This window comes from Heloderma suspectum, chromosome 3 (genome assembly GCF_057233095.1).
Source record: "Heloderma suspectum isolate Gila_16-S chromosome 3, 16-S_ref, whole genome shotgun sequence".
Taxonomy (NCBI): domain Eukaryota; kingdom Metazoa; phylum Chordata; class Lepidosauria; order Squamata; family Helodermatidae; genus Heloderma; species Heloderma suspectum.
Window position 1 is genome coordinate 207,298,811 of NC_139460.1, and position 13,055 is coordinate 207,311,865.

At 42.0% G+C, this 13,055-nt stretch overlaps 1 protein-coding gene across 3 annotated transcripts in view; it reads left to right on the forward strand.

Moving 5' to 3' along the window:
* The window catches only part of CABCOCO1 (ciliary associated calcium binding coiled-coil 1), a 92,758-nt gene extending 79,977 nt beyond the window's left edge, over positions 1 to 12,781 (forward strand). For all 3 annotated transcript variants that reach the window (XM_084845366.1, XM_084845365.1, XM_084845363.1), the window contains 3 exons: positions 3,746 to 3,868; positions 4,367 to 4,501; positions 12,511 to 12,781. In XM_084845366.1, coding sequence (XP_084701492.1) covers positions 3,746 to 3,868; positions 4,367 to 4,501; positions 12,511 to 12,585 — 333 coding nt within the window. In that variant the 3' untranslated portion in view covers positions 12,586 to 12,781. The remainder of the gene's footprint in view (positions 1 to 3,745; positions 3,869 to 4,366; positions 4,502 to 12,510) is intronic.
* The last annotated feature ends 274 nt before the right edge of the window (positions 12,782 to 13,055 follow it).

A 13,055-nucleotide genomic window follows, 5' to 3' on the forward strand; every position in this document is an offset into this window, starting at 1 on the left:
TGCTAATTAGGTGGCCCGCAACTGGCACATGTGGGGAGGGCCACGTGAACCTGCCCACTGTCTCCTTTATTTTTCATCATAGCTGTACTATCATCCAGAGACACCTTTCCACGTGAATAGAATTGTTTTGGGTAGCAAGGACACTACAGAGATGCTTCTGATTCCACCCCCTTCCAACTGGAGAATTACCAAACTGTGGGGCCAATTTATATGTTTGGAGGTGGTATCTGTATGTGGTAACTTTTTCACATGGGAAGCCAATTGTGGGAAATTGAAATGAAAAGTTGCTGTGTTATAGAAAGCTAACTTTTTGCCAATAGTTTGTCACATTGCTTGTCATGCCACTATATGTTCTAATGTGTGGTCCCCCAAAATTCACGAGCCCCATTCTGTCCCCTGCAGCTCTGCTTACATCATCCACTTGCTCAAGATAATTGAGAAAGACATTTCTTTAGTCTTCAGTGATCTGTTGTCATCATGTAGTTTAGTCCCTAAGTGACACTGGATTTAGTTGTTTCTGGGTGGAGCCATGAGTTTTTGGTGTCTGTTCTGTTCTTGTTGGGAGAGACAAGTTGTCTAGCATCCTGACAGCTGTATCCTCTAAGCTTTTCATGGCACTGTACAATTATGGCTTGCTTATTTTGCATCTCAGGATAACTGCCAGTAAATGCTCATTGTCCTGAGTATGTAGAAGTAGATGGAGCTCAGACTTCATTGCAAACAGTGACCTGTATATGACCAACATGACATGAGTATACAAGAGGTGTGGCTGAACATAGCAGATGCTTTTATCTATGCAAATACGGTGTGTTGATTTAGGTTAATAACTATGTATCCTACAATAAAGTTTAATATAATGGTCTATGAAATCCTGGTTCAGAGCCCTTTTGCATTGTTGCAGCTAGTGAGCAAAACACCAAATCATTAGAAGAAATAAATTTACATTATCATCTGATAATATCACTACCTTTCTATTTAAACATTGTTATGATTCAAAAATAACACATTGCACAGCGAGGCAAAAACATCCAGAAAATGTGTTTGGGGTGAGGGGTTAGTCATTAACAAAAAATAGCAGTACAGGGTTTTTTTTAACTTTAATTTTATTTGTAGGCCTAATTCCCTTGAAGCCTGCAGAAGCAAATTGCCTGAAATCTTTTCACATGCTTAAGAAGGCTGTAAATTTCTCTCGGAAAAATTGTTAGTTTAAAAGCAGGATTATAATGCTTACCTTGTCTCCTCTATTTTTAAATGGATTTTACTACAGAATCATTGGTAATGGTGTACATGAGGTTTTGCTTAAAGGAAATACAAAGCCTTAATTGTACTTTTTAAAGGAAAGTATTGCATCAGAAGGATTCATTTAAATACATTTGGCTCTGGGCTATCTTCACAATTCATTCATTCTGATTTTCCCTTGGACTTGTTAAGAATGCAAAATATGGGAAGGATCGAGTCAAATAGCCCTTTTTAGATCACTACATTCTGCCTTCAAAGCATACTTCTGGTCATAAACCTCTATTACTAAACAAAATACTTCATTTTAATTCTATGTTGCAACTGCAGGCATCTTTTAAAACTTGGCTAAATGTTAGGGCTGTTGTGACTAACAAAAGAGACTAGTTCTGCAGTAATGTAGTTGTAATTGGCTGTTTGAATAGGTAGTGGTAGTAGGGCAAATGCATGAAGAGACTGTTACAAAGAAAATTGTGAGTTCTGAATCATGGAGCTGTAGGTATAGAAGTCATTGTAAAAGCATATGTGTATACATAAAAACATCTTAATGTGTAAGGCTGAATAATTTTGAATTATTCAATGAAATTCTGCTTCCAAGCCAAAAACCACTGACAAAGGGTAGTATCTTTGGCAACACTGAAAAACAGCTTAATTCATGAGACAATGCTTTGAGAAACTGTGGAAATGGGAGAACGTATGACAATGTCTCGTACATTTAAAGAAGTATAAACCAGCATTTTGTACTGGAGATGCATGTGGAACCTTTTCTTGTGGAACCTGGCCCACTCTTAATTAGGGTTGTGCCCATCCATACCCTCTTCTTATTCCTTGAAATCAATAACGTGGTTGGCAGGATTACAACTGAATGTAGGAAACTGCCGTCTACCGAGTCACTTGGTCCATCTAGCCCAGTGTTGTCGACACTGGCCAGCAGCAGCTCTCCAAGGTCTCAGGCAGGAGTTTTTCCAGCCCTACCTGGAGATGCCGGGGATCAAACCTGGGACCGTCTGCATATGAAGCATGTGCTCTACCACTGGGCTACAGTCCCAGTCCAGCGAGCTGCATGCTGACTTTGGCTGCCATCCCTTCCTACTGACAACAAACGAACCCGCACACATATTCCACCATGGCACACAGATCTCCTCTGAAGCTCACCAGTTTCAAAAACAGCCTCTGATACAAGGAGCAGAAGCCGTTCAGCAAACCCAAAAGCCTCTTTGGATCGTGGTGCTAAGCTGGAGTATGGCATTGCCTGGCAGCCAAAAATGGCATCATATGGAATCAGAGCTTCACCACATAAATCCCACATCCTTATAAGGACTTCTGCTTCTGGATTCTTTGCGGGATTAAGATCAGATCCTTTACACAGGCCAACATGTGCTTTGAATTGGGGAATTCCTTTTTCGGCAAGTTCTATATGTTTTGCTTTACAGCCACTAGATGGCGCTGTGATTATAGCAGAACTGCACAATTACACACACAGCCAATATATCAGCTTAACATTCCTTATCAATCTTTTTAAAAGTGGGGTAAAGGTCAGAAAGCACGAGAAACACCCTGGAGGTTGATGATGGAAGGACCTGCAAACTTCCATGAGTGAGCAGTCACAAGCATGTAATAAATGCCTCGTGTAGAAATGCTCACAGTGTGTTGCCCACCTTTCAAAAACAAACTAACCTCTGGGAACTATTCATCCAGCTAAAACATTCTTAGCTCTTTGTAAGTGCATTCATTAGTCCATTCAGTTTTCTGATCCAGCATCAAGAGATTGCTGGATTGGAAGGGCTATTCTAATTTATAGAGAGTCACCTGTCAGTCAGCTTCTCACAGGAGAGGATTTTTGGGCGCTAAAACCAAAAAACAGTAGCAGCAGTACGTTTCTTCCTCCTGCATGGGAGAGGGTTATAGCACACAGATCACTGGCCTAGCAATGATAGACCATTTTTTGTGCTATAGGAGGGAGCGATTAGAGCTCCCTGTCCAGTAACTAAATGTTGAGTTGGCTTCTTGACCTCATATTGGCAAGGAACAAATGTAGGTATCAGCTTCAGTCTGGGGACCAGGAAGTGAACGACATGGTTTTATAAATTAATAAATTTATGTTTTGATGAGGGAAGTCCTTTTCTTTAAATTATCTATTCGATGGTGGTGATATTCACCAAAGATCTTCCACTACTGAATTATTCCATACTAAGAAAATGTACAGGTGTAAAACTGTATTGCTCTATAAAAGAGCAGAATTCAGCATCTGCTTACAGATTAATACTTTTTCAGTTTTTAAGGAGAAAAACATATAGAAATTAAATGCAGAACCAGAAAGGATGTCAGGAAGCCTTCCAGGTCAGAGCACACTCAAAGTAACAGAAAGTGTTGTTTGTTGACAGCCTGAGGTGTTCTATTTCCTTTCTTGGAAAAGGTCATTAGCAAATTATGAGTGTTAATTACATCTTTGTTATACAAGCTCACTTGTTTTTTTTTGTTCTGTTTCCCCCCCCCTCCCCCTAAACAGAATGTTGTGGAACTAGTCAAGCCTGCAAACCTCCCTTTCCCTGCTCCCTTGGAAGAAGGACTGCCTTCCGATGTTTATTCCAAATTTATAGCAATGGTTCCAGGGGAAGAGGATGCGACCAAGGTAAGGCTGGGGGCGGGGTTGTTATTAAACAATATTTTGGTCAAGAAAATGACATGTCTCTTAATTCCTGCCACCACCATCCAAAAACTAAAAGCACAAGCAAAAGGTCTGCGCATATTTTAGCTCCTCTGTGGAAAAAGTGCTGCTTAAATGCAGCATGTACCACTGCCTACAGTCCAAAGGTGAATGTTGGATTACTCTACTGCACCTTTCCCCAGTCAGTGACCATGCTGTCTGGGAATGATGGGAGTCATAGTCCAATTCATCTAGAGGGCAGCAGGTTGGGGAAGGCTGCTTTATCAAGTGGAAGAAAGGCGCGCACTAGCTTTGAGGCATCGCTCATATGCTCAGTTTCTCAAGCAATGTGGCATTCTTCCTTCTATTGGCCAGGCAAAAAATGCTAAAGGTTTCCTCTTTTGTGCCAGTACAACAATGTGAGTTTTGTATATTGTGTTCAGACAGACACATTAAATGTTGGATTTCTTTGTACTCTATTAGGAAATGGATGGAGGGCTTGTTTCAGAAGAGCAAGCTGAAGCCGAAAGCTTCATAGATCCTTTGACAGGTTACACCATAGAAGACGTTCAGTCAGTACTGGGTCAAATCACCAATGAAATTATCAGCAATGTTCAGGTACTGTTACTAGAAGTCTAGTGACTAATTATTACTCTAGTGTATTGCTCGATCTGTTACGCTAGGGGAATTCAGCAAACAACTACACGGGGATACTTATCTTGCATGCTAAGATATGCAAGAAAATACATTTGCTAACATAGGTTTGTACATTTATTCACCACATTAGCCATGATGTGATCCTATTCACATTCTTGCTAAGGTATCCCCTTCCATGTCATCATCCCATACCAAATGGAAAAAATGCATATAAAAATGTACATAGATGCAAGCTCCTGCACAGAGCTAGTTATGGATACAGTAAAATACCTAGACATGGAAAAGTGTTTGGTGACTTCATCTTTGTCTTGTTCATATTGTTTAGTCTCTGCCCATTGACATTAGAAACCATGTCACATCTGTAGCCTAAGCAGTGCCTAGTACATTGGGATTGCTTCCACACTAGAACCTTTAACGTTGCTGAGGCATTGCTTTGCAAGAATCAGCTGGAAGCAGAATTAAAACAGAGGTTCCACGTAGCACTTAATGTTCTGCCATATTATGCAACAATAACCTTCCCACAAGCCCAGATCCTTAAAAAAAGTTTACTCATACATAAGTTCCAATCAGCAAAGGTCCTTTCCAACATTAATTAGAAGTCTCATGTTTGCAAATCCTGGCTGTTTAATACTTCCTATTGATCACCTCTGGGGATTAGTGAAGAAACAGCCTCTTATAATTACCCCTTGAAAAGCCCCTCTCAGTTGCCTCAGTGTCAGTTCCTGTTACTGCAGCGGTGGGGAGGCTTTAATGACCAGTTTGTTTGGATTGTATTTTTTATTTTCATTGTTTATGGTGAATTGTGATATTTTTCTATTAAAAAATGGAAGGAAAAAATAGTGAGAGGAACTCAGTAATGAAAGCCTTCCCCCTCCCCTGTGAAAACAAACTGACACTAAAGCAATTATGGTGCAGTCCTACAACGGCGCTTGTAAGCCTCCAGACTTGGAGGTTTACAAGCACCCTATGCAGAGTGGGAGGAGCGGCAGAGGCAGTCTTCACCTCTGTACTCCTCCTGGTCTGCATTTTGGCTAGATGGGCTTTTTTGCCCATCTAGCTGGAGCATGTCGGAGGGGAGGGAAGGAGGCAGGGGAGGCCTTGGGATTTATTGTTTCCTGGCTTCCCTAGTTCCCTCCCCACCCACTGGCGTGCCTGCTTTACCCCCTCTCCAAGGTCACTTTTGCGACCTCTGAGAGGCAGCTGGTGTGGGTCTCCCTGTGCCAGCTGTGAGGGGGAGGGATCAGGAAGCGCAGATTCCTGGATCTACAGTTGGAGTGCTGTCTCCAACCTCGGATTCAAGAATCTAAATTATCCTATGACAAACCCCCCCCCCCCCAGACTCTGTCTAGGGGCCATAGGATTGCTCCCTCCAAGAGGTGTTTCAAGGGGCAATTAAGAGTCTCTTCTGCACCAGTCCCCAGCTGAGATCATCAGGAAGTGACAAAATGGGGCAGACCTGCAAATAGGAAACCTTTAATTATTGAGAAGCCTCAATAGTGCTTGATAACTCACACCCCTGTTTTTGCAGTCCCAGACGGGCAGCAAAACCAGGAAGTCACATATGATAAGATGCCATACATGCCGAGCAGGCTGCATTTGGCATGATACATCACAAATGTTGTAGATCTGGGCTAGATAGGGCATTACACAATTCAGGGAGAGTTCACATACACAGTTTAAAGGATTGCCATCACATGTTTAGTTTATGACATCTTTCTCTGCCTAGATCCCATTGTGTAGCAACTGCCAAAGGTGAAAAGAAACAGCAAGCTGTAATGACACAGCCTGTTAAAACAGTGTCAGTAGAGCAAGTGTAGGCAACCTTTTTGGGCCCGTGGGCACATCTGGCACTTCGAGAAACTGTCATGGGCACCACCACAAAATGGTTGCTGTGGGAGGTGTGACTAATCACAAAGAACAAGTAACCTGCCCAAACAACTGTGTATAAGGCAGAGGGGTTGGGTGGGATGTATGAGCTACAATACAACTCCTTTATCCACATTTTTTCTTCTTTTTTTCTCTTCTTTTTCTTGGTGGCTTGGCACACTGCAGAGGAAAGCATCAGTCTGCACCTGCCTGTTGTCTTCATTTCCTAAGAATGTCTCTGAGCTCCATCATGTAGCCCAGAGGCACCCATGGGAAATGAAGATGGCAACAGCTGGAGGACCTTAGTTTGCTTGGAACTGATCCCAACTGCCAGTAAGAAAATGTACTAATTTAAAAAAAAAATGGGGGTAGAGCACCAAGAAAGATGTCAGAAGGCACATTGGTGCCCTCAGGCACCACGTTGCCTGCCCCTACAGTAGAGTCACATTTAGCCAAGCCTGTTTGGTATTTCCAATTAACTGTGGCAGGGTGTGCTGGGCACAACGCTTTTATTATTAACAAGTGAATATAATATCTGGTTACTTCAAACAGTACAGCTTCATAAAGAAACAGTTTGAGATAGGGATCCTAGTTGGATTTGATTAACTTTATAAGAAATGCAGATCATATCAAATTCATCACTGATGTGTACTCCATAAATATACCATGTCATATAAGGACACTCACTGGCTTTATTCCAATCCCATGCAGTATTATGAACCACTGAAGGCCAGCCAAGCTAACCTCTCATGTTTGCCATCCTCTCCAATCAATATGCAGAAGAAACACAGCTCTGTCCAGAGGATTTACAGCCAATATTCCCCTCTAGCTGAAGTCAGAGACAATTAACAAAACCAAAATATAATAGCCAAAAGGTAGAAAGGCAAAGCAATATCTTTAGCGCTGGTATTGGGGAAAAATTATTTTAACTAATATAATTGAACATAAACAATGAAGCAAAGAGGACCACATTACATCATAGAAAACAGTCTTCAGCGTCAGATGTCAAAGAAGGATGGGAATGTGTGTCCTGCAAAATAGAGGTGCCCATATGCATATCTTTACTATGGGCCTCTTCCCTTCCTTCCTCTCCCCAATCCCATCATGAACATCAGAAAGCCAAAAAAGATATAATTACAAGAAATGGAGGTAGGTCTTTTTATTTGCATGTTGATAATTCACAAGAATTGACAGTGGTCAAAAAAAGATGCAAGTACTTTGCTGTGTAACTAGTATCTACCATACTTAAATCTCTTGTGATTTAGCCCCCGCACAAGGACCGTGTCTCCCAGGCATCTTCCATCTCCCAGGCATCTTCCCAGGCATCTTCCATTTAAAAATCCAATTTTTAAACAGAAAAACAAAAAACTAGGCTATCCCAGGTATTGCTTAGTTTGGGGCATTGGTACTATCACGGAGTCTGATTGTATGACTCCATTCTCAGCTCATATGTCACCAATACTCTAAGTTACTTACATGACACCACTGACTTCCTGAGGAAACTACAATCCATTGACTATCTCCCAGCAAATACCATCCTCGTTACCATGGATGCTGTAGCCCTTCACATCCCCCATAAAGATGGTCTACAAGCCATCAGGAATATCATCCCTATTGCTGCCACAGCACTCTGCCACTTTGTACTTATCCACAATTGTGTCAGCTTTGGGTAGAACATATATCTTCAGATCAGTGGCAGTCCCATGGGTATTCCCATGGCTCCACAATATGCTAACTTCTTCACGGCTGACTTAAAACAACCTTTTCTCACCTCCTGTCCCCAAAAGCCTGAGATATACTGGTAACGTCTTTATCATCTGGCCTCATATCATCTGGAGTCATGGACAGGAGGCATTTGAGCAGTTCTACCAGGACTTCAATAACTTTCTCTCCACCATGAGCCTGAGCCTAGACCAGTCCATGCAACAGGTTCACTTTCTGGACACTAGTCTGCAACTACATCATGGACATAAACATACCACCTTATATCAGAAACCTACTGAATGGTACACATACTTACATACTTGCAGCTTCCACCCAGAATATGCCACAAAATCCATTGCCAGTCTCTATGATGCAAGCAAATCTGTTCAGACTAATTGGACAGAGACTCACAACTTAAGGATTTACATCAGGCATTTTTCAAACTACAATATCCACCCAACAAAGTGAAAAAAGAGGTTGACAAAGGCCAGACTCATACCCAGGAATAATTTACTACAGGGCAGGCTTAGAAAAGAAAATGACAGAACATTACTTTTCATCACCTATAGTTCCTAGCTAAAATGACTCAGATGTATCAGTGAGCTATGGCCCATCCTGGTCAATGACACTTCCTTCTTACAGACTTTAGGTGATATGTCTGTATGTGCTTACAGACAGTTCTGCACCACCACCACCCTCCAAGAAAAACCTAAAACAACTACTCGCAACAGACCACATAAGAAAGATGCAATCACAGGACTCAGACCCTGCAACAAACCCAGATGCCAACTCTGTCTCTATATCTACTCTGGCAATAGTATTACATGACTTAATAACATCCACAACATCAGGGGTTGTGGATGACATTATTGATTTGCTCATCTTCCAGTGTGATATATGCCATCATCTTGCCAGCAATGCCTTTTTCCATTCTTCATAAGACAAACAAGAGGGTCTCTACACAAACGAATAAATGGACACAATATGACATCAGAAATGGCAATATGCAAAAACCGGTAGGGAGACATTTCAACCTCCCAGGAAACTTTGTAACTTGCAATATAAAAATGTTGCACTACAATAATCAAGAGGTTCTGTTCTATTACCAGCAGTTTGAATTGGGATAAAAGTATTGTTTTTAGACACATGTGTTAATTGGTTTACCAATACCAGGATGCCTGTGCCATCATCAACAACTATTTTGTGAATGGTCACTGTTAATAATACAATTGTCATGGTACTATCAGCATTTCATTTCCCTCCGACCTCACTGTTTATTCCTCACCGCCCTACCACCACCAACCGTGTGTGTGTGTGTGTGTGTGTGTGTGTATACATATATATACAGTATACACGCACAGACATACAGACATACAGCTCAGGATAAAACCTCATGCATCTGATGAAGTAGACTCTAATCCACAAAAGTTTATGTCATAATACACTTATTAGTCTTTAAGATGCCAATTTCTGGCCTGTTATAGGACTGAAACTGTTTGGTTGCTCTGGTGGATAACATAACTTGGAATGGAGGGGGATGCAACCCTGTTGGCAATCCTGGACCTCTTGGGGGCTTTCAGTACCATCAACCATTATGTTCTTCTGGGCTGGGACTCAGAGGCATGATGTTCTGGTGGCTGCAGTTCTTCCTGGAGGGATGGACTCAGAAGATGGTGCTGTGGGACTACTGTTCTACCCCATGGTTGTCGGCTTTGGGGGTACTTTGGGGTTCTATTTTGTCTCCCATGATTTAACATCTACATGAAACTGCTGGGAGAAGTCATCTGTACAGTTGGGCTGTACAGATCATCTGTATGCAGATGGCAAACAGTTTTACTTCGCTTTTCCATCTAACAGTCCCAGGAAAGCTATGGATACCCTGAACCAGGTGTCTGAAGCCAGTCTGGGGATGAATGAGAGCAAACAAGCTGAAACTTTATCCAGATAAGACAGAGGTACTCTGGATGGGGAATTTGCCCCCATCTAGAGAATGCAAATCTTGTCACAGTCATACATGTCCTGGTTATGTCCTAGCCTAGACTGTCGTAATGCACTCTGTGTGGAGCTGCCTTTGAGGATGGTTTGGAAACGGCAATTGGTGCAGAATTCAACTGACCAGTTGCTTTGTGGGGGCCAAGCATTTGAAGCATATAACACTTGTTTTTATCAGCTCCACTGGTTGCCAATCTGCTTCCAGGCCCAATTGAAACTTGTGGTGGTTGCCTTTAAGGGTGCAGTCCTATGGAGATAGTCATCAGCCTCTGAACTCAGAGGCAGACAGCTATCCAGTGCAGGACGGCCAGAGCACAGAGGCAATCCTCACCTCTGTATTCCAACCGCCCTGTATTTTTGGCAAGCTGGGGAGCTTTGGAGCGGGGAGGGGCACGGCACATAGGAAGCTGCATAACGCAGCTTCTGTGGTCTCCCTGCCCCCAGGGCCACCCCCTTTTTGCTGTCTCCATGTTCTGTTTCCGAGTGCAGAGACATAGCGCAGAGAGAACCGCGCCAGCTACAGTGGGGAGGGAGAGGGGACTGTGATTTCTGGGAACTGAGTTTGGAGCCCTGGCTCCAACCTTGGTTCCCAGAAACCAAAAATCTAGTTTTCATTTCATTCAAAAGTGGCCATAGGATTGCTTCCAAAGGTACTAAAAGGTTTGGGACCAGGTTGTTTGAAGGACCACCTGCACCTGTACGAACCTGCCCGGGCCTTAAAATTGGCCTCTGAGACCCTGCTTGCGGGTCCACCATCAAGACACGTTAGATTAACAGGCATGAGAGATTACCTTTTCAGTGATAACCCCATGCTTATGCAGGTCACTGTACTGATTATTTTTAAATGGGCTTTGAAGACTTCTTTTGTTTCATACTGCTTTTAATTGACATCGTAATGCTCTGCATGTAACTGCTGCTGCTTTTAGTTTTAATTTCTAATTATATTTATGCTGTTCTGCTAATCTTATTTAACTGCTACTGTTATAATATTTTTAGATGGTGATGTTATGGATTGTAAACTGTTATAATGACATTTTATCTTTTAACATGTTGTAAGAATTCTTGGGAGGGTTAACCCTGAAAGATAGCATATAAACACTGAAATAAATAAATAAGAATCCCAGCAGACATCAGGTACCAGGTGTTTCACCAAAAATTGGCCACAGTGAACCAAAATCCACCTTCTGCCCACCCCAGTCTCATACTGTTGTCTAAACAGTTATCTTTCATGGTTTGGGGACTAAATTCCATTCCTGTTCATCAGCATCATAATGAATCAGCCAAGCATTTGGTCCTGACTTTTCACATGAAGTCAGTATAATGCAACTAAATTTTGTCTGATGTTGCAAAGAAAATATACAGCTCTTGAAAAGTCTACGTTTTTGTTGCATTCTGTCCCTTTAGGGGCTGTTTTCATCAAGCTGTGCCATCTTTTCCCACAAACATACACATGTCCACATACTGAAACAGTTACATAAATTCCAAGGCCACAGATAATACTGATATTCATGGAATTTAATCCAGTGTTTGTACAGTTCTTCAGGAAACCAAGTTGCAGAAATGTACTATCTCTGCCAGAGAATGTTTGTCACCATCCTTGTACGTTCATTATGAATACTACAATGAAATCTAAGCTTGGCATTCTGACGACCCTGTGTATGATGTTTATTGGCAGTTCAGCTTTAGTTAAAAGAGACATCTACATCTAGTAAACTAATTCGGGGGTGGGGGGCCCTGTTCCATTATATTCCCAGTAATATCTCTTTAAGGGTAATAGATATTTTCTAAAGATTTAACATCTGCAGCATAGAAAAGAAAAGAAAACAGGCAATAACTCCAATGCCAGAGGATTCTACCCTCACCCACCAGTTTGATATTATTGCTGAAATTCATCTGAGAATGCAAGGTTATGGCAGAGAGGAGCAAATGATTGTCGCCGTACCACTTCCTATGAATGGCATACAGTGAACTATTCACACAGTACTACGATCAAGTGTTGTTATGTAAATACAGGCCGGTTCATCATAAGGTCTGCAGAACAGGAAGGTGTCTAAAACATAATGGGTTGGATCCATCTCTGCAGTTCCACTAAGGGGAGCAGTTTTGTCAGCAAAACTGAGAGAAGGTATTCCCCAGCATCACCTCAGCCCCCCCTCCCACACACACACACACTACAAAATCTGCTCTTGAATTCTGGGATATGCTCTGAAGCAGGTTTTCAGGTGTCACACAGGGCTGCAGAGGGGAGGAGAGAGGGAGGAAAGTCCTGTCGCACTGGCAGACTTCCACTAGCATGACACTGGATCTAACAAGCGTCTTTGCTGTGCTGAAGCCATGAAGACAATGTGATGGCTCCAATATACCCACTTTTTTCTCTTCTTTTTTTCCAAATCAATTTGTCTTTACAGTCCGAGATAAACGAAAACCTGCAAACGCAGGAAGAGGCCTATTCTGCAAGAATAGACAAACTGAAGAAGGCCTGAAAAAAAACCCTGTGCAAGCAGAGTGATGTGGTGTCTTACACAGATTGTGTAGATGTGTTTTATTTCCGAAGGTCAGCATAATTGGGTCAGTATTTTGTCATCCCAAAAGCATTGTTCTAAAGTCTCATACATCTATGTATATGTGTGTGTGTGTGTGTGTGTATAATTAAAACTGGACCTTCATTTAAAACAATCACTTGGTTCTGCTGTTTTTGTAAACTTGAGTGTCATCAGAATTGTAAAGTTTCCCCCTGTGCATTTGTTGGGGGAAGACATGCAGAGTATCCAGGGATATAAAAAAGATTCTAACCTGGTAGGGATCATAGACCAACTCTTGATTTAGGAGGTCTTCTGTTTAGGAGCTCTGATTTCCAGTCTTCTCATTTCAGCCATAGTTGCTATGCCTAAGGCAAGGTTGTGCACAGAAGTCAGCATGTGCCTATTTGCCTACCCTGAATTATCAGAAAAGC